This window comes from Monodelphis domestica, chromosome 7 (assembly GCF_027887165.1).
Source record: "Monodelphis domestica isolate mMonDom1 chromosome 7, mMonDom1.pri, whole genome shotgun sequence".
NCBI lineage: Eukaryota > Metazoa > Chordata > Mammalia > Didelphimorphia > Didelphidae > Monodelphis > Monodelphis domestica.
This window is the reverse complement of record NC_077233.1, coordinates 230,985,293-231,005,931: the sequence shown is the minus strand read 5'-3', so window position 1 is coordinate 231,005,931 and position 20,639 is coordinate 230,985,293. Positions and strand designations below refer to the sequence as shown.

The following is a 20,639-nucleotide window of genomic DNA, read 5'->3' as shown; positions in this document are numbered from 1 at the left end:
AGTAATGTTAATACAAATGTTGTTTGATGTTTTCCAGGATGAACCTTCCAGAACAGCTTCAGCTTTCTGTGGTGATTTTTATAAGACTGGGGACAGAGGGTATATGGATGAAGATGGATACTTCTGGTTTATTGCAAGATCAGATGATGTTATCATATCCTCTGGGTAATTACCCTTTCTGCATTTCATGTCTCGTTTAGACTGAACATTATTATCCAGAAATAAATCTGTAGCTCCTCTGGACAATTTATATCAAGTACTGCTAAATGCTTTGCTTCTCAGATACCGAATTGGTCCTTTTGAAGTAGAAAGTGCTCTGGCTGAGCACCCAGCAGTCCTGGAGTCAGGAGTGGTCAGCAGTCCAGATCCAATCAGAGGAGAGGTAAAATAATGCTACCACCTCAACCTTGGAACTTCTGCAGTTAATTTTCAAAAGCACACTTTTCAACGGCATTTTTATTTAAACAGAATTTACTAAAAATTCAAATCAATTAGAAACCTGGTTGGGTTTTAAGATCTAGTTTCCCTTTTAAGAAGAAATGACTCATTAGAAAGGGCAAGCACCAAAGCCCTCTCCTTTACCCCCTCTCTGATTGCAGCAGTATATGATGAGATGGGTCAGATTTAGAATCTATTAACTAGCCATTTTGGTCCATTCCTACAGAATAGACAGTTACTCCCAAGACAATTGATTGTGCTCTTGCTATTTGGTATACATGCAACTTATCTGCATAAACTGAATACTACTTAAAATCTACACTAGAAAGCCACAGTTCTCCTATTAGATGCTTATATTTCCTGGTTAGATTGTGAAAAAAAAAAAAGACAAACCCTAAGCAGGCTCACAAGCAACAGATTTCTGTTTCTTAGAATTGCTTCTTTTTTTTTTTAGGTAGTAAAGGCCTTTGTTATTCTCAAACCTGACTATAAGTCATATGACCCAGAAAAAATGAAAAATGAACTGCAGGAACATGTCAAAAGAACTACAGCACCATACAAATATCCTAGAAAGGCAAGTATTTGAATTAGAATGAAGAGTTACTTGATGTTCTGTCCCATGGCCTTAAGGGAGAGAACTTCTTTTTAAAGGAATAGTATGCTTAAATGTTTTGCAATGTCCTAAATTGATTTTCAATGGTTAAAGTCAACATCTAAAGTATAGCCCATCCCCAATTTGCTATCCTGGTTGGCTCAATGGTTTTGTAGCAAGCTAGAAGACCAAATTCAAATAAAGGTGCACCCTTCCTTTCAAATCAAGTGTGAACATTAATGTGGTTTGACAATTACAGAGCACTTTCTAGATCTTACTTTTTTTTTGATCCTCAACACCCCTTTTTTTAAATGAAAATAGGTGATAATGAGTAAGATGCTTTGGAAACATTAAAGAACTACATAAATGAATTATGCCAATTTTCCTTGTTTTATGGGTGAGGAAACCAAAGATCAGAGTCGTGAGTTTCCTATGGTCAGTGTTAGAATGGGAACTTGAACCCAGGTTTCAAGTTCTATGCTCTTCCTACTATATATAATTCTAGGCATAAAGGACTTTAATTTTCCCATTTATACAGTTTGTTAAAGTTGCTTAGCACTTTTTGTTTTAGTTATAAGTTCAAAACTCTAGAATAACGCATTCCTTCCTTGATACCAATAGGTGGAATTTGTTCTTGAGTTGCCAAAGACCGTCAGTGGGAAGATAAAAAGAAATGAGTTACGGAAGAAAGAATGGGAAAAAGTCTAGTTTTATTTGATTACAAAACAGTAAAATCCAGGTATTTTCTGCAACATAGCAAACCCTAACCATGAAATAAAAAAAATAACATGACGCTTACAAATTCATGATTTTATAAGCATCTTATGGTAGTACTGTTACAAAGTAGAATTCTGAAGTAAAACAAAACATTGTAATTGTTTCTGATTTGTCAACCTGTCAACAAGTACCTGTTAAAGTTTATTATGTACTAGACAATATGCTGGGGAAAATAGTCTCAAGTGGAAAAGGGTGGTGCCGTGGATAATTTTTCCCCCCACTACAGTCTAAAAAGGATATGGAAGCTGTAGAGGTGAAAGTAGTGGCTTCTGCAGTGGTGTTAATAGGCCTGGCAAGTTCCATTGCCATTTCCTCCCTCTAAGGGATATGACAACGGCTAGTTTCACTGACTACCATCTTACTGTAAAAATAATAGTTGCATTTTATTTCAGGAACAAAAAGTGCTCCTAAAATGTGTAAATTTAATTCTAGTAAAACAAAGAATCTGGGGCAGCTATGTGGCTCAACGAATAGAGTTCTACGTCTGGAGATCTGAATTCAGATTTGGCATCAGACATTTACTAGCTGTGTGACCCTGGATAAGTCACTTGACCCCAATTGCCCAACTTTTATCACTCTTCTGCCTTAGAAACAATACTTAATGTCAATTCTAAGAAGATATGGTTTTGTAAAAAAAAATTGAAAGCAAAAAACACATGATCTTAAAGTCACCAGATTCTTAAAATGAGGTCTATAATAAATCCTTTTGTAAAGAATTATTTTTGTAATGCACAAAAATAAGGATCCTAGATAGTTAACATTTTGGAACTTTGAGTATTTCAATATCACCCAATTCTGGGAAAGACCTCAAAATCTACTCTTCCCCTTCCCAACTTGACTGAAATTCACTCTTCCATCTTCTCAACTTGGGAAATCCTTTATCTTTCCTCCAATTTGAAATCAGATAATCTAGTCCTGTATACTGGTTTATACCCTGTTAATTATTTTTTTTAATACATAAAATCTGTCTTCCCCTATATTCCAGGTCCAGTGCCAAGCTGAGGAGGCCTGGTCTTTATTTGTTATGCAATTAGCATGCATTGCTTAATAAATCCATCAGCTTGTTAGCTCAAACCTTTGTTTCCTCAAGTGTTTCAGATTTCACCTACCACAAATGGTTTAAGGAATGGTAAGAAAATGATTGTTACCGATAACCTCACCTTTTAAGCTGCTCTGAGAAATCATCCTAAGAATTTAAAAAACACATGTGCATGCAAACACACACAAATGAAGAACTGTAATTTAAATAAAGATCCATAAGTCAGTCTAGTTCTTCACCTCTCATTCTAAATAATAAATAGCTACCTCACATGGCTTTTAGTTATCTCACTAAAAACCTTGCTTTATAAGTCACAGGATTAGCATGTTTCTAAAAATAAAAGCAGAGCAGCTAAATAGCTCAGGGGATAGACCACTGGGCCTGGAATCAAGAAGTTCTAAATTTAGATCTAGCCATAGAAACTTACTAGTTGTGTGAACCTGAGTAAGTCATTTAACCTCTATTTGCTTTAATATACTGGAGAAGGAAATGCAAACCATTTTAGTATCTTTGCCAAGAATACCCCATGGACAGAATTGGCATGATATGGTACAAGGAATCACAAAGAGTCAGACACTAATGAATGACTAAACAAAGACAAAAATAAAAATATCATTGAATACAAAGTAAGCATTATCATTATTTTTATTCAGTAATTTAAAAATTGTTTCAAACTAATTCAATTTCTTAAAAAAAAACCTTACCTTTTCTCTTAGTAACAGTTCTAAGACTGAAAAGCAGCAAAGACTAGGTAGGCAAGGTCACCCTGACTTGCCCAGGGTAACACAGCTAGGAAGTGTCTGAAGCCACATTTGAACCTGGGTTCTGCCAACTCAGTCTAACACTCTATGTACTGTGTATGTACACTACATACTCTACTCCTCTGATTTTAAAAGATTTACATGTCCAGCACAACATTTTTTATTTACTCTATAAGCAAAGATATTCTACAAAGTATTTTATTTATGATTTTCTATGACCTAAGAATTGGTGCAAAAAAGGGCAATAAAAGTGTTTTAGATGTTTAGATATGATACTGCTTTAAAAATGTTTAGATACCATACTACTTTAAAAATCTGAGAAATGATTTTATAGATGAAGAAATAGGAATAGTATTGAAGAACTGATAACCATAGGATATCATATATTTGATTCTTTAAAAAAAATCAAAATGCCAAAATTTATAGATTGGGTTAGGTCTTTCTAAGCACTTCCAAGTAAATTTATTTTCAAATTTACTTCTTTAATGCTTCAGAGTTAATTAAGCAGGCACACTCTAGTCTACAGGGCACTGGAATACCCAGTAAGTTTCTTCACAATCCTGTAGCACTAACTGCCTTTTTATGTTTATTCTATTAAGGAGCCATTTAAATTAAAGCAAGGTTTACAAACAAAGAGATAATATTCAGTTTCTCATAGATGGTCTGAGTTTCAAACATTTTTTAGGAGAAAAAATTAAATTTGTAGAAGAATTACAAGTTCCAGGAGATCTATAATTGATCCCTACTGTGGAAAGAGAGCAATCCATGCCATTGGTTCTCTCCTTTTGAAGTGTTTGCTCCCACTTAAAATAACCACAGTTCTTTCTGTTCTTTTGGTATTTCCCAACTGGACAACTATAGAAAGCTTTGCCATGATTTGGTCCATTTTTAGAAACAATGAGTCTTTTAGACCTTCGGCCACAGTTACATAAAGGAGGTGTCATTTTTCCATTCTTCCTGGGGTCTTGCAGGTTGACAGTAGAGGTTAAGACAGAGGATGTAACCTTTGGACATGAATTCTTTACTGGGAGACAATGAGAAAATGCAGGCATTTCCTCATGTATTTTGAAAGACTGCTTTTTAATTGGGGAGAAAACCTGGGGACTAGAAGACTTTCTTTTAATGACTACAGAGTAAGGAGTCTTTGGTTCCCCCAGTGTTGAAGGAGAAGACAAAACAGTGTTAGTTCTGTTCAATAAATTTACTTTTAGGTTAGGTAACTTAAAAGTATCAACATTTGAAGGCTGGTTTGGAGACTCTTTTACATTATAAATAGTAGTATGAGGGCTTCTGTATACAATAGATCTAGATGTCTCAGGAGTTTGTGGTGCTTTTCCTAAAGTTCCCAAATCTGTGTAATTTATCATTGTTGATTCTTTTGAAACCATTAACTTTTCCCCTGGGTCCAATGCAGTTCCTGGGCGTGAGTCATTAGTGGAAGGGGCAAAGTCTATGTTTTGTCCAGGACATGAAGCTGGCAGTAAAGCGACATCCTCCCAATCAGTCAGCAATGGCAAACAATCAAGGCTAGTACTGGTATCTGTATCAGAGATATTGTTAATGGATGAAATGGTGGTAGAGACAAGCACTAACTCTGAACCCAGTACTGAAGAATTATATTTAGGATGCTGAATGAGGCATTCACCTTTTATTTGGTTTTGGCCATACCCTGGTGAGTAAGAATTAGGAGGCTGTAGTTTCCCAAGAGGAAGAGAAGATTCATTAACTGAGAAACAACTTTTAACTGCACTGAGATTCCTGGTGCTCTCTGATGAAGGTAAGTAATCTTGATGTGTCTTTACAAAAGAACTCATAGAAGTTGACATTAGATGACTTTTTCCATTAGGATTTGTGTTATTTTTACCAATGTTAATTGCATCATCACAAAAACCGTCTGCTCTTGAAGTCTGGATTGTATTCTCATGTCCAGGAGTATCTTCAGTTTGATTCAGATTTAAAGCTCTGGCAACATAATCAGGACTCTTCTTTGAAGGTGGCACCTACAAGTTTCACAGACAAATCCAAGAGCTTTGAAAATTAGGTGATCATAATTCTTACAGTATACCTCATGACAAATAGGAAAAACATCACTCATTGCCTTAAAATAACCATATTTGAATTGTCTGTTTACTAAATGAACCTATATTTACCCCGCCCCCATAATCTGAAATGATTAAAAAAAAAAAGGCAAAATACCACTAACTTTGTCCAAAGACTTAGTAATTTTCATTATGCAACCATCCCTGATCATGCGCCAGGCCAGATGAGCAGTATTCCGAGAATCATCCAATCCTAGGGAAAGATACAACCAAATATCATTTCTTGTAATACCATAAAGAAATATAGCAGAAGGAAATACAAAAATGAGAAACAATAATAGTTTAGTGGCTTGATAGTTTTTAATCATAAACTTAGTGCCTGTGCAAAACTATTAAAGTATTATTGAAGAAAGATTTTTTCATGTTCATTAAAAGCATCAATAGTAATTTAGTAAATGGTTCAGAAAAATTCATCAAAATATTTAAAGTGATAATTATTTGTAGTCAATTCAATTTCCTTGTCCAATTCTTCATTCAACCACTATATTCTGAACAGGTTTACTTCACATTAGACTCCCAATACAATATTCCTATATTAGGAACCCAAAACGGTCACTAGATGGCAGCAATTTACTTTCTGTGACTTATGAAACAAAACCTTTAAAGTATTAATATTATTCTACTACTCTACATGGAACCTTTTCAACATTGAAGGAATCAAACTGTAAATAAATGCATATTAGATATTTCAAATACATTATGCACTCTATATTTTAGCTTCAAATATCAACTTTTAGATTGTTCTCACCAGAATGCTCTCGTCCTGAGAATTCTATTCCCAGTTCCTGCAATGCACCACTTAGCCCTTTTGGCTTTCTCCTATAGAAAAGCTAATCAAATAAAAAGATATGTATTTATAAACATAGAATAGTTATTTGCAGGGATGCAGATTACTAACCTATATACCATGAAGACCAAAAGGACATCTTGAAATGGACACCGATAACCACCTTAAATTCCACATGTCCAAAACTGAACACTCTCACCTAAAACCTTCCCCTCCCCCAACAACCCTACTACTATCAAGGGTACTGAAGTCTTCCCAATTATGATCAAAACCTAGGTGGCTCAGTGGATTGAGAGCCAGACCTAGAAAAGAAAGGTTCTGGGTTCAAATCTAGCCCTAGACACTTAGTTGTATGAACCTAGCCGTTTAACCCCAATTGCCTAGCCCTTACTGGCTCTTCTGCCTTGGAACCAATACTCAGTACTGATTCTAATACAGAAAGTAAGGATTTTTTAAATTAAAAAACAATGTCTTCTTCAGCTCCTCACTCTCTTATTCTTCCCTATTTCCAATCTTTTGCCAAATACTGTTAATTCTATTTCATCTCATGTCCTACATATGCTTCCTTCTCTATCCTGACACTGCCATCATCCTGGCACAAACCCTTATTACCTCCAATCCGGGCTACTGAAAGAATCTTCTGGTTGGCCTCCTTAGCTCAAATCTCTCCACTCTCCTCTCAGCTGTTAGTAGTGTTCCTCAAGTGCAGGTCTGACCATGCCATCTCCCTATTTAGTAAATTTCAGTGGCTCCCTATCACTTTCAGGATGAAATAGAAAATCTTGTTTGGTTTTTAAAAACCCTTAGTAAGCTGGCCTCTTCCTATCTTTCTAACCTTCCTGTATTTTATACTCTTCATACACATCCTCTACAGTCCAGTATTGCGGGCATTGCCTTCCTTGCTCTTCCTTACATCAGGCACTCCATCTCTGGACTGTGTATTTTCCCTGGCTGTCCCCCATGCCTGAACACTTTCCTTTTTCAACTGTGCCACCTCGCTTCTTTCAAATTTCAGCTAAAATCCTGTGTTCTGCAAAACACCTTTTACAGTCTGCCTTCATGTTAACCCTTTGAGTTTTTATCCACTTTTGTCATGAATGTATTTTGTTGGCACATATTGTTTACCTGTTACTACCATAATTCAACTCCTTGAGGGCTGGGATTTTTACTACCTTTCTTTGTATTAGCACAGGGTTGGCATTTAATGATCACTCGGGTTTTTTTAAATCATATATGTACACACACACTTTCTAATCAGCAAGAATCCATATTCTCTCCCTTCCATCTGGAAACTTCCTCCACAATTGAGATGAAAGAAAAAAAGAAAAACGAGAAATGAGTTGGGTCTCAGCAACTGTAGACTTCTGTTGGACTCAGTTATTCTTAGTCAGCTTGGAAGCTTAGCTGGTTCAGACTGACAGATCTGCAAGATCTGCAGCCCTCTCTTTGGTGTGGGATTCCTTCCCATGCAGGGTTCACACTGAGCAAAAAGCTGGAACTGAGACCCTGCTCTTCTCCTGGGGTTCTGAGCCACTGCTGCTTGCTTCTAAACTTGTTCCTCTTTCAGCTCCACAACTTAATCCAGAATGTCCCCTTGGCCTAGGCCATCCCCACACCCGTCCCCAGTAGGCCCTGGATAGTGACCAACAAAGCTACCACTTGGTACTGGTTCCTATCTCTACTCTCAGAGGGATTAAGGTATCTAGGTGTGGGTCTAAGATCTCCTCTTGCTCTGGTGCCAGCCTCTCCCTGTGCTGGAGTGTTCTGAAAGGCCTATTCCTGGTCACATCCTGTTGCCAATGCCCACAGACCTCTGTCTCTCTCTCCCTAAGCTATCCTGGGCTAGACTTTTTCTTGGGATTTCCTCATCAGGATTCAGTCTGAGCATTTTTGATATCTTTTTGGAGGAGTGTTGGTAGGAGATCCCTATATTTCTAGCTACTTCATTATCTTGGATCCACCTCCTATTAATACATGCTTGCTTAGTTAACTATGGATCAATTCATTTCTGTGCCTAAGTTTCCTCATATTTCCCTGTTTTACACAGGGAAAATAATAGCTTTGACCTCATAGGAGTATTAAGGATTAGATGATATAAAGTAGGTCAAATGCTTTGAAAACATTAAATATCTGTATACATATAAGTTATTATTTGTTATGGAGAAATATCTTTTAAAGAACATGAATATATGCCCAGAATTTGATTATTATTGCTGAATTTCTTACCTTATAAGTTGCTCTGAGGTCTATCCAAGAATTCAAGAATATAGGCTTTCGCAGTTGTTTCCGTCTACATTCATACTCCAAGCAAACCCCCAAATCCCAATCTAAGTGAAGTACATGAAAATAAAGCAAAAATGTCATCACTGTTTATTCCTACATCCTCAACTATATTTATAATTCTACAATGAATATTGGAAAATGAGGTGTAAAACATTATAATAAAATTATAACTCCCTGATCAGTGCTAGTGAATAAAAGCTTATTTTTTATGCGATCAAAGAATTTTCTGCTTTTCTGACACCTTCAGATACAATTATATGTCACAAAGCTAATTTCTAAGAAATTTGCCTGATGTGAGAATTTCTCAAGCACCAAATAAGACAAACTAAATATTTCAGAAAGGAAGAAAAATAGTCTTGCGTTCTAAAATTCTACATATGAAAAGATTTTCAGATAGGCAAATGTTAATGTGTTCATAGTTCTGTGGAGCCTTAAACTATAAGCTTTATCTCTAGTCAGTTCCAGCCATTCACAAATACAGACACATCATAGACTTCAAACTACTTTCCTCTATAACCACAAACTACAAAAGTTCCCTTCTCTAACCACAGTCTCCCTCCATCACACCATTCCTGTTGTGTGCCCTCACTATAACTTCTAGTTCCTGGATTCCTCCAGTCTATCCAGGTCAACCTTCTGGCTTGGATCCCATTCTCAGGCATTGCTGTAAGGTTTCACTAACACACCAGAATTTCAATTCCTTCGTTAAAGCTGCCATTATGCCAGTCTTAAAACTGAGCAAACATGTCTAATTTTCAGCTCTCCTGCTCAGGCTGACCAAAGTTACTTGAGACAGTCACAAAACAGAGAAGACTGACTCCAAATTAATTCAATACAATAAACATCTGTTAAGTATCTGCACTATACAAAGGACAGCAGACACGCTACAGGGAGTCTGAAAAATTAATAAAAGATGGCTCCTGCCTTCAAGGAGCTTACCATGGGAAATGACATGTATATAAATACTTTTAACATGATACAGAATATGGTTGACTCCTTGAAAAAAAAAAATAGAAGCCAACATGGCTAGATAAGAATTCACTAGTCAACCTTAATTTTAAAAGAACTATAGAGAAGAAACAAGATTAATAGGATAAAAACAAAAAGGACTGCTAAAGTTCAGAATGACCTGAGGATGGTACACAGAACACTAAAGTCAACCAGGGTTGTTTTGTTTAGTTGTTTTTTTTAAAGCAATACTAGAGTCAAGGAAAAAGACTGAAGAAAGGATAATACTCTCCTAAAGATGGCTGCAATGATGTAAATAAGAAAGAATGCAAAACTCTCCACTCTTATTCTATTTCCGTTTTCTCTACCAAGAAGGATGGGAAGACTGGGAAGGATAGAACAAAAATGCTTACAAAGGGTTAAAATCTAAGATAAGTGAAGACAGCACCCTAGTTGCTCTTTTTTTTAAGTAGCATTTTATTTTCCCCCATTACATGTAAACCTAGTTGCTTTTAATTAATTCTATTTGCCATTCCCAGAGTCATGAATTGTTTGAAATTAATAACAAAAGCTTGTGGAAAATAGAAAAGGTGTGCCTCAGGGCTAAAAAAGAAACAAATGTCCCAAATTTTTTAAAAGAAAAATGGGTAGAAACTGCATACTAGAAGCAAATGAGATTGCCTTTAGTAATTTATTATAGAATTTTTCTAGGAATCAAAGAATGATTTGTGAAAACTTGAAAATGTAATTGTTATTTTTTCTTCACACTAGTTTTATCATTTTGCTGTATATGTTCCTTTCCTCTAACTCTCACCTTCAACCCTCTCTTGTGACAAAGAAAAACCAGCAGACAGTCTGATGAATTCTCCATGCCATATCTTTAGTTCCCCATAGAATGTAATCATCATTACATCATCATTTATCCAGGACCAATATTAAGATTGGTCATCAGATTTGTGAATATTTAGAAAAGGAAGCAGAACTTACAGTCAGCATGGCTTCATTTGCAACAGATTTTACCAACATAACAACTGAGGTAGAGGGGATGTCTGTTCAGGTACAGGTTAGAGTATATACCTAGTCAGGTCTCTCCCAACTCAGAAATTCTGTAATTCTATTATAAGCGCATAGGACAGATATAAAGTGCAATGAGAGATCAGAAGAAGAAATGATCATTTTGTTCCGAGGAAATCAAAGGGCTCTGAGTGAAAGTGGTAGATTAGAGCTGGGCCTGTAAGGAAAAGCAATATTTTGTTCTTCCCTTACAGTAAGGGGAGATATCCCAGATATAAGATTATATGGAGACAGAAGAATGCAGGTAGCAGGGAAAATGTTAAGGTGTTTAGATATAGCAGATCTTACAAAGGAATATGAAACAAGTGATTAGATATGGGGACATGGAGTATAGGAAGTAATGGAGATAGTGAAAGCAAACATGACTCCAAGGTTTTAAGACTGGGTGAAGGGGATAATGGTAATATAATCTGCAGAAACAGGAAAAATTGGGAGACCAACAAGTTTAATGACAAAGATGAATAATTTGGTTTTGTGAATGTCCCTCCTACCTGGTCTCCTCTCCATAAATTGTCTTCTCATAGAAATCAATTGACTTTCTTAAAGCTCTAATCATGTCCTCCTTCCCTAGTACCCCCAGTCTACACTGTAAAGCCTCCAACAGCTTACAAATGAAATCTAAGCTCCATAGACAGGAAGTCAAGGTATTCCACAATTTTACTCTAATCTTTCCCAGCATTCTTCTATTTCAACTTCTCTTTCATGTACCAGTGCTCCAACTGGCCACTCACCAAGCCAAAACACATTCCACTCTTTCTGGCGACTCTGCCTTTGCTTGCTCTAACATGTCCTTTCTCCCATCACTGCCTTTCAAATTCTTATCCATCTTTCGGGGCAGTGCTCACCTTGGCCCAAAGGGGCCAGCTGAGTCAAAATGAGGTTTAGCAAACTGCCAACAAACAAATCCATCACCACTAAATACACTGGAGGCCAGGGAAGGAATCACTTAAGAATTAAAAAATCAAGGAAGATTTCAGAGAGGAGGTAGCATGGTTCTTAAAAGACAGGAAGGATAGAACGGGGATTTTATATATATATATACACACACACATATTTGAGAAATAAGGAATGGTATGGGCCAGATTATGAATTCCTTGGGAGCTGGGGTCATTGTTAACTGTAACTACCACAATATCTTGTACAGTGGAGCTGCTCAAAAAGTATGTGGAAAAGATGAATGATAGGAAACAAAACTCATTTTAGCGAAGAATATTCAAATATTATTACCAAATGGAGACCCTTGATTATACCATAGCACTTCTACATATTATAAAGGGGCCTGCTTTATCTCTCAAATAGTCTTAGAACACTTAGAACAAAGAAAGCAAGTAAGGCCTTTCCTTATTTAATTCCATCAATATATGTGTTCAATTTTCATTTAAATTATCAGAGGGAAGACAAATGGTCTAAAAGATCTCTAATAGGATGAAATTTAAATACACATGAACTTAAATTATCTGAGCTAGCATATATCTGGCACTCTATTTTGGGGGTGGAGGAGCTGATCCAAGAGTTACTGAATAACCCCAAATTTCCTAGACAAAAAAGCAATTAGAAATAGTGCTTTTCACTATGATTGATAAGTCCCTTTTATGTAGTTTAACCTGAATAGCATATCTTCCCTAACAAGAACATGCCTGGGGTCATCGAGGTGACTCAGTAGATAGAGAGCCAAGCCTAGAAACAGGAGGTCCTGGGTTCAAATTTGGCCTCACACTTCCTAACTATGTGATTCTGGGCAAGTCACTTAACCCCCATTGCCTAGCCTTTACCTCTCTTCTGCCTTAGAACCAATAACTTGATTCTAAGACAGAAGGTAAGGGTTTAAAAAACAACAACAAAACACGCCTTACAGTGATTCAATACTGATCTCAAATTAAAGTTCTCTGTACCTGACCAAGTAACAAAAGCACATGATTTTACTTCTGAAGCAGAATTATTTGTAATACTGGGAGCAAAAGTTATCTTCTTCTGCTGTTGAATCAAATGAATCCATTTGCAGAACTGTGATAAGCAAATCTTCAGAGGAACTCCTTCATCAACTTGAGCCTAAATATAATGCCATACAAACATACTCAGATATAAAAATATGCTTAGAAATAGGAACATGAGTTTTTTAAATGAAGAGATTAATTTATCAAGGTCATCAATCTTGATTTTTACCATCTCTTTGGAAATAAAAGTCAATCCTTTATAGCATCCTGGGCCTTAGTATTACTAATTATAAATTGGGACGAATAAAACTATAACCATATGGTAAAACTATAACAACAGAAGTAATTCCTCCAGAATTTTCTGATGGTAGACAAACTTTTTGGCTTGATTTCCATAATATTTGATTTGATATTAATTTACGCAAATTTATTCCTCTCCAAACACATATAATGTACAAATGCCTATACTAATAGATAGAATGCACTAATAGATATTTGGGAAGAACGTCTTTCTCAGCCTCTAATAAATTTAACTACAAAAGGCATTCATTTTCTGCTTTTTTTCCTTTACTACAAATGGCTTCTAAAGTTTCATATTTATGCCATACCTGTTTTATGCCTGTCAGCTCAATACAAAATTTGGAAAGAATTGGATGTTCCTCAGGCTGAACATAGGTCTGGAATTCAGACTCAATCTCTCCAGTTAATGTATTTAGAAGGACTGCTGGAAACTCAACTAAAAAAAAAAGATCAATATTAAGGGAATTATTAAACTAGTACTGTAATTATCACAAATTAAAGCCATAATATTATTACTGTATTCAATTAAAATAAGTTAAGATTGAAAGAAGGGTGGCAGGGGCAGCTAGGTGGTTCAATGGATAGAGAACCAGGCCTGGAGGTGGGAGGTCCTGGGTTCAAATTTGACGTCAGATACTTTCTAGCCAGGGCAAGTCATTTGAACCCCAACTGCCTATCCCTCACAGCTCTTCTGCCTTGGAACTGACACTTAGTATCTATTATAAGACAGAAGGGGAGGGAGGGTGGGAAGGAAGGAAGGAAGGAAGGAAGGAAGGAAGGAAGGAAGGAAGGAAGGAAGGAAGGAAGGAAGGAAGGAAGGAAGGAAGGAAGGAAGGAAGGAAGGAATGAAGGAAGGAAGGAAGGAAGGAAGAAAAGGAAGGAAGGAAAGAAGGAAGGAAGGAAGGGAGGGAGGGAGGGAGGGAGGGAGGGAGGAAGGAAGGAAAGATACATGGTGATATAGTAACTATAATAGGCTCTATCAAAAGTAGAGCCTTGAGATCATGTAATTTGTTCTCATTAAAATAAAATTTTGACTACAGTAATAAACCACAACTAAGTATAAAGACAGAAAAAGTAGTGAGACAGTGGAATTGTGCGTCAGCTACCAGAGGGTGTTGAGGGAGGGGAGGGAAAGAACATAAATCTTTTAACCATGGAAAAATATTTTAAATTAACTAATTAAATAATTTTTTTCCAAAAAAAGTGGTGAGAATGTATCCCTAGGATCCCAGAATCATAGAATTAGAATTAAAATAGACCTGAGAAGCCATTTAATGCAATCACCTCACTTTACAGAAAAGACAACTGATACTTCCTTCAGAAAGTTATTTGTTCAGTTCCTAGAATATTGATATTCTTAGAGAAGTAACTGGCAAATAAGGGTAGTATTTTCTTTGTTAACATATTTAGGAATTAGTATAAGAATGATTTCTTTCAATCCTTTATTTAAATTAGGTCATCTTTAGAGCAACACACCAATACATATGTTCTGCTTTGAAAAACAGCTGACATTTCTAGTGTTAAATTCTAAAGTTACTCTTATCATTGAATACACATTAAAGCAGTTATATGCAAGGCACGTATATTGTTTGTTAAAGTTTTATTTACAAAATACAAATTCAAATCAATCTAGTTTTTAACCTTAATTAAATCCAGCTATTACATATTGTTTCATTCAGCCTTACTTATCTCCTGGCTGTAGTGATGTTTCCCATCATTCCAGCATGTTGACTCAAAATCAATGATAATTAAGTAGTCGAATAATTGCTCTGCAACAGACCAAATTAGGGTTATGTGTTAGCAGTACTTAAAATGCAGTGCACCACAAAATAAGATGAAATTAAGCACACTACTTACTTGGCCTGATTCTACCCAGACTATCCTTGTTAGCTGGACTGATGGATTTCCTCCTAATTAATCCAAGTTGCCTAAAAATGTAGATCAATAAAGGGTGATTATTAAAGGAGTATACCAGACCTTTCATTGGTTATACATTGTGAAAATGAACAGCTATTGAGACTGAGGAGCTAAGAAACCAAGGCTATATAAGGATCTTGGGGTCATTGCTCCTTTTGGGAAGCTCATGCTATAGCTGTAAATATGTGTATCCCATAACTATTTGTGGGGCTCCTCTATAACAAAATTACTGAGTGATCCTTATCAAATGTGTGTGGGGGTAGGGGGGAAAACCCCTACCCCCTCATACTTGTTTGGATTTTAGTGATAGGTTTAAGATAATCAGTATTATGATTCTAAAGTGATTAGTATAATAATCTTAAATCAATCAGTGGAATTCATGATTTTTACAAGGCTTTCTAACTAAAGCATAAAAACAGCTTCTAAAGGGATGTCTAACCCCTAAGTTTGTACTTCCCTTCATAAGATGCTGACTATCTGAATCTCATGTCCCAATATGACACAAACATCAGGAACCCTTCCCTGTTTGAAAATAGCCATCCTTCCCCCCAGATCAGATAAGAGAGAGGTAATGGTCTTTGCCTGTCCCAGTAAGGGTATTGTCTTGTGACTTGACCTTTAGACTAATATGGGCTTTCCTAAATGAACTAACCAATCGGCTTTGTAATTGGGAAACTGTTTCTAAATAAGGTCTATATGATGTTATGTCTTGTGATATGTCATCAACCTTGTACGGAAATATTCATTTTGTTATATAAACCAGGTCTTAGCCTCTGGGTGTTGTCTCTTGTCGGGGTCTGACAATGTAATACATGCGGCCCTCTTCCAATAAAATCTTTCTAACTTGACTTGGAGAAATTTGGCTTTTTTACTTTATTTACCTAAATTGTCTATATGGAGTCTGTGGGTTTCTATTTCACAACACAAAACAGAATTGAACATAAGGCAAAATCATCATTAACTGCATGTTATGTAAGTAGTAAGTTAGCAGTAGTAAGACTACAAAATCAGGAAAATGGATTCTTCTTGTGACTCTCTCCGAGTCTCATTTTCTTCAATTGCAAATAAAAGGCTAATGTTGCAGTAATATGAATAAAGTTTAAATGGCAATGAAAAGAGCACTGGACCTGGAATTGTATATGCTTCAGAAATTTGCCAAAATCATTTATCAGAGGCATAAATTCTGATCTCCTGCTCTAAACTTCTTACCCTGGCAATGATAAGGCCCTTTACAATCTGGTCCTCACCTACCTTTATAGTATCATTTCACACTTTTCTCTTGAACATAGTCTGTCTATATTTCAATTAAACTGGATAATTAATCTCCAAATTTGACATGCCCTTTTCTCCCTCTATATACTCAACTAGACTAGGCTCATGCTTGGAATTTCTCATCATCTGTGCCTTTCAGAATCCTTATTTTCTTCAAGGCTCAGCTCATGAGCCACCTTCTCCAAAAAGACTTCCTTGATCCCTTCACCTTCCTCAAATATTCCTAGGGCACTCATTCTTGTTTTCTCTTCAGTACCACTATCTGTATAAATGTCATATTCCCTAGTTACTCCAAACAGAATGTAAACTCTTAAAAATCAGTGTTATTTTTCTTCTTGTATCCCTAGTGCCTAACACAGATTATCACTCTTGTGAAACTCATTTTTCTTACCTATAAAGTAGATAGAAGACTTGACATTTATAGGACTATTATTGGATTCAAATGAGATAATGTGGGTATAAAGTGCTTTATAAATCTTAAAGCAAAACACTATATAAATGCAAATTAATAATCCTATACATTTAGAAGTATAAAATAAGCAGAAATTAAAGAGTAAATCTTTGTGAAGTTGTAGATAAAAGTATAAATGGATGAGTGCCACAAATTTAAGATAGAAATGAAATAAGTATTTGAAATTAAGTATGATGCAATAGAGACATAAACTATTATTCCTACCATTATGTTATTCATTAATCTAGTTAGTATTGGGTGCTTGTTATGTGGGGGTAAAATAGGAACCACAATCATTCTGCAACATTTTGATGGATTAATAATACAGAGATCCCTGTCCCCAACCATCTGGTGACCTAATAATAGAAAGTCAAAACACAGTCCCTCCTAGGCTCTGTTTCCTGGCTTCCCTGACTTCTTTCAAGTCTCAACTAAAATCCTGGCTTCTGCAAGGCTTAATTCTGGGCGCTTCTCTCCTTTGATTATCTCCAATTTATCCTATCTATTGCTTTTTTTTTTAAATAGTTGTCTGCATGTTGTTTCCTCCAGAGCTCTTTGAAAGCAAGATGGTCATTTGGCTTTCTTTGTATCCCCAGAAATTAGCATAGCATCTTGAATGTAGTAGGAACTTAATGTTTGACTGGTGTCAGGAATACTGGAATTCAAATCCAAGATCAGGCAGTTATTAGCTGGGTAAGCCTGGGCAAATCATTTCTTTCTGAATCGACTCCCCCATTTGTCAGAGTTGTGAGAATAAAATGACATTATTTGTAAGGCACTTTCCAAATCTTAATGTGCTACATAAATGTAGGAGGGAGGAGACATATAGCACGTTAAAGTTTGCAAAATGCTTTATATATGTTTTCTCACTTAATCTTCACACTAGCTCCGTGTGGTAGGTGTGGTTATCTCTGTTTTGCATTAATAAACATTGAAGCCGAAGGGTCCCAAGTCAGTTGCACATTTATTAGTAAACCTCCAAGACAGTATTCAAACTGAAGTCTTCCTGACTTCCGAGTCCGGAAATATACAAACGCACCCCTGGCTCCGCCCTCACCCTTCCAGCGCACCTGCACTAGCCTTCCTACAGGGGAGACAAACCCCAGAGACCTGTCAGATTCCGTGGGTGACCCCAAAGAAGGCTGATCCAGGTCTCTAACGTGTCTGTCCCCAGGTGCGCACGCTCACGCGCAAACAGCGAACTCAAAGCCCGAGGCTCTCCAACGCGCCCTCCCATTTCCCTGAGATTCGCGCGCGCACGCGCACGCAAGAAGGAAATAATCGACAGACACACACATACCGAGCCAGCTGCTTGGTGGCCATAGCCTCCTCAGTCTTTTCAGATCTCCATTCCCAGGTGGCCGGTCGGAAGAAAACAATAAGTAACTTCCCTTCGTTTTGAACTTCCCGCGGTCTCTGATGGCGTCACTTCCTTCAGGTTTTTCTCCTCCCTCCCTCCATTTCTGTCGCCTCGGAAAATCGATGTTTTCTGCTCCTCTATTAGTCAGGCCTTGGGGAATTTCTTCGATGTTTTAGCCCGGCAGCGTATCGTGAACTGTTCGCTGTCGCGTGGACCTGTAGCCCACCGAGGAGGTAATCCCATTGGAATCTGGAGAAGGGGAGAAGAGGTAGGGGACTGGACGGAGCGGCCTCGAAGTGGGGGGCGGGGGGCACTTCTAAGGGGAGGAATTGGATGAGATCAACTACATCCAAGGCCTTGTTGGGGAAGGGACCCTCCTGGAGAGCCGGAACTAGTAAGGAGGAGCCTAGGACCTGGGGCTGCGGGCCCCGACCCCTCCTCACTTTGACAAACTTTGCCTAAGCGTCTCCGGGCCAATCCTCATCCATCCCCCGCCCCCGCCATTGCTACCACTCTCCCTCTCAGACCGCCTTGTATATAACAACTTTGTGCTGTATACAACTGTATCGATCTACTCTATGTCGTATTTGTTTATAATATATTTATTGTCTGTGTTTTATGTCAATCAGGAAGCATTTATTAGTCGCTTACTGTGTGCCAGGCACTGCTAAGCGCTGGGGATGCAAAAAGAGGCAGAAAACAGCCCCTGCGCTTAAGGTACACATAGCCAAGATAGCATGTGTGTATTTACATATCTATATTAGGTATTATAGAACATATACATTTAATATAAATCCATATCTTATTTTAATGAAGAAATATGTGTGTATACACACTCGTAGTATATAGTGTCATAAGATTTGCGGAGGCTTTGTTATTTTGTTCTCACAACCACGATTATTATACCCGTTTTACAGATGAGAAAACTGAAGCAGAGAATAGTTAAGTGACTTATCCAGGGTCATACAGTTTAGTATCTGAAACTGGATTCCAACTCATACTATGGCACCCAACAAATAACAATAAGAGGAGCAGCTAGTAGTTACAAGGAGTATCCCAAAAGTCTTAGGGCAGTTTAAAGCTGTTTCAGTTAAAAATAAATGTGACTCTAAGCAGGTCACTTCAGCTCTTCTGACTCAGTTTCCTCATTTGAAAAATGGTGCTAATAACACCCATTTCCTTGAGGGCTTTTTAAAGATAAAATGATGCAATATTTATAACCCACCATGCAAATCTAAAATTGCTATGTAAATGTTAGAGATTTGTAGATGAAGGAAGGCAGATAATAATACCTCTTTAGGGATTACAAAGCACTTCATATATATTGTAAAGTAGATTGAGGCTATCCCCTTTTTCAGTTTATTCGAGAACCTGTCCCCAATCACACAGCTAGTAAGCCTCTGATACAGGATTCCACTTGAGGTCTTTCTGAGTCTGAGCCTGGTAATGCATGGATGTACCACTGATCAGTTGGTCTATTTAAGTTATTAGAACTTAAAATTGCCCTAGGACTTTGGGGACACCTGTAGTTCTTTAAAGTTTGCAGTGAACAATGTCATCTTATTTGGTCTTCACACTACCTTGTGAGTTAGATGCTATTATTCTGCCTTTTGCAGGTGAGGAACCTGGCCAAAAGAAATGAGCCTAGGGTGGCTAGAACCAGGCAAGGAAGGGCTTTCAATGCTAACCAATGTTGCTCTTTATTCCAAAGACAAAAGGGAGCCACAGACACTTGTTGGACAAAGTAATGTTTTCTGGTCTTTGTTTTAGTAGTATTATTTTGGTTGTTATAGCTTGGTAGAGATGGAGTATGGGTTGGAAAAGACAAAACTGGAACAGAGAGACTAATTAAGAGGAGACTCTTAGTAGTTCAGGTGAGGCAGAGGATTAAAATTTAAATCTTGTCTCTCACCTTTTCTATGTGTGACCTTGGGCTAGTCTCTGAAATCTCTTCCAAGCTCTAGAGCAGAGATTCTTAAACTTGGTTATATCTTGACCCCATTTGGTAGTCTAGCAAAGCCTGTGCACCTTCTCAGAATAATTTTTTCAAAATTATTAGTTGAAAATAAATAATTAAAAAAAAAACTAATAGTTGTTCAATTTCAGTTAGAGGTTGGTGAAAATAAACATGTGATTTTTCTTCCCCCTCCAGTTCATGGACCCCCCCCCCCCCCCACATCTGTCCACTGATCCTTTGGGAGCCCACGTACTCTAGATTAAGGACTCTTGTTATAATCATTGTAGAAAATATTTTCTTATTAATTTTGCCTTGACACTTTTATTAAGAACCTCTTATGTGCAGTACATTGAAGCAATGGGCTGAAGTGGGGCAAAGGGCATGTGAGTAAAAAAAAAAGAAAGAAAGAAAGAAAGAAAAGGCACTTATTAAGGGTTACTATGTACCAAACAGCTACTAAGTACTAAGGATATAGTTACAAAGTTCAAGACAAGTCTTTGCCTTAAAGTTGGTGGCAAGATGAATAGAAGAGTGCTGACCATGGTAGGGCGTTTTGATTGTAAACTTTACAGCATAATGGGGGAATTAGATTGATAGTAACAGTGGTATTGATTTGATTAAGGTTGTAAAACTGGAAAAGGGAGGGAGAC

The 20,639-nt window shown here is 37.1% G+C and overlaps 3 protein-coding genes across 17 annotated transcripts in view; 2 read left to right on the top strand and 1 right to left on the bottom strand.

Moving 5' to 3' along the window:
- LOC100026355 (acyl-coenzyme A synthetase ACSM3, mitochondrial) overlaps positions 1 to 1,910 on the top strand; it is a 32,221-nt gene extending 30,311 nt beyond the window's left edge. For all 10 annotated transcript variants that reach the window (XM_007498196.3, XM_007498201.3, XM_056806553.1 and 7 more), the window contains 4 exons: positions 38 to 165; positions 283 to 382; positions 893 to 1,012; positions 1,652 to 1,910. In XM_007498196.3, the coding sequence (XP_007498258.2) occupies positions 38 to 165; positions 283 to 382; positions 893 to 1,012; positions 1,652 to 1,738 (435 nt within the window). In that variant the 3' untranslated portion in view covers positions 1,739 to 1,910. The remainder of the gene's footprint in view (positions 1 to 37; positions 166 to 282; positions 383 to 892; positions 1,013 to 1,651) is intronic.
- Positions 1,724 to 18,095, bottom strand: ERI2 (ERI1 exoribonuclease family member 2). 2 transcript variants are annotated; one of them, XM_001366618.4, is made up of 9 exons: positions 17,973 to 18,095; positions 14,890 to 14,960; positions 14,718 to 14,801; positions 13,341 to 13,468; positions 12,691 to 12,847; positions 8,720 to 8,820; positions 6,455 to 6,536; positions 5,811 to 5,899; positions 1,724 to 5,607 (listed from the first exon to the last, which is right to left on the bottom strand). In XM_001366618.4, exons 1-9 carry the CDS (start codon positions 17,993 to 17,995, stop codon positions 4,252 to 4,254), a joined length of 2,091 nt encoding a protein of 696 aa, XP_001366655.2. In that variant the 5' UTR covers positions 17,996 to 18,095; the 3' UTR covers positions 1,724 to 4,251. The 2 variants fall into 2 exon arrangements, with proteins under 2 accessions (XP_001366655.2, XP_016279357.1); XM_016423871.2 differs by having other exon boundaries at positions 5,483 to 5,607; positions 5,804 to 5,899.
- Positions 5,248 to 20,639, top strand: part of REXO5 (RNA exonuclease 5) — a 57,059-nt gene continuing 41,667 nt past the window's right edge. The window contains exon 1 of one of the 5 annotated variants that reach the window (XM_007498214.3): positions 5,248 to 5,384. Coding sequence is in view for 2 of the 5 variants with exons in the window: in XM_056806549.1 (XP_056662527.1) it covers positions 19,671 to 19,776 (106 nt within the window). In the remaining 3 variants the exon portion in view is untranslated. Of the gene's footprint in view, positions 5,385 to 18,136; positions 18,301 to 18,325; positions 18,427 to 19,537; positions 19,777 to 20,639 lie in introns of those variants that run through there. The other 4 variants (XM_007498215.3, XM_007498213.3, XM_016423870.2 and 1 more) reach the window with 4 other exon arrangements.

Excerpts from the sequence above, each read along its gene's own strand:
- ERI2 (XM_001366618.4), bottom strand. The coding sequence starts at position 17,995 with ATGGCCACCAAGCAGCTGGCTCG. Across the intron at positions 13,469-14,717 it reads TCACTACAGCCAGGAGATAA|TTGAGTTTCCAGCAGTCCTT; the intron begins GTAAGGCTGAAT and ends TTTTTTTTTTAG. Across the intron at positions 5,608-5,810 it reads TTACTAAGTCTTTGGACAAA|GTGCCACCTTCAAAGAAGAG; the intron begins GTTAGTGGTATT and ends TGAAACTTGTAG.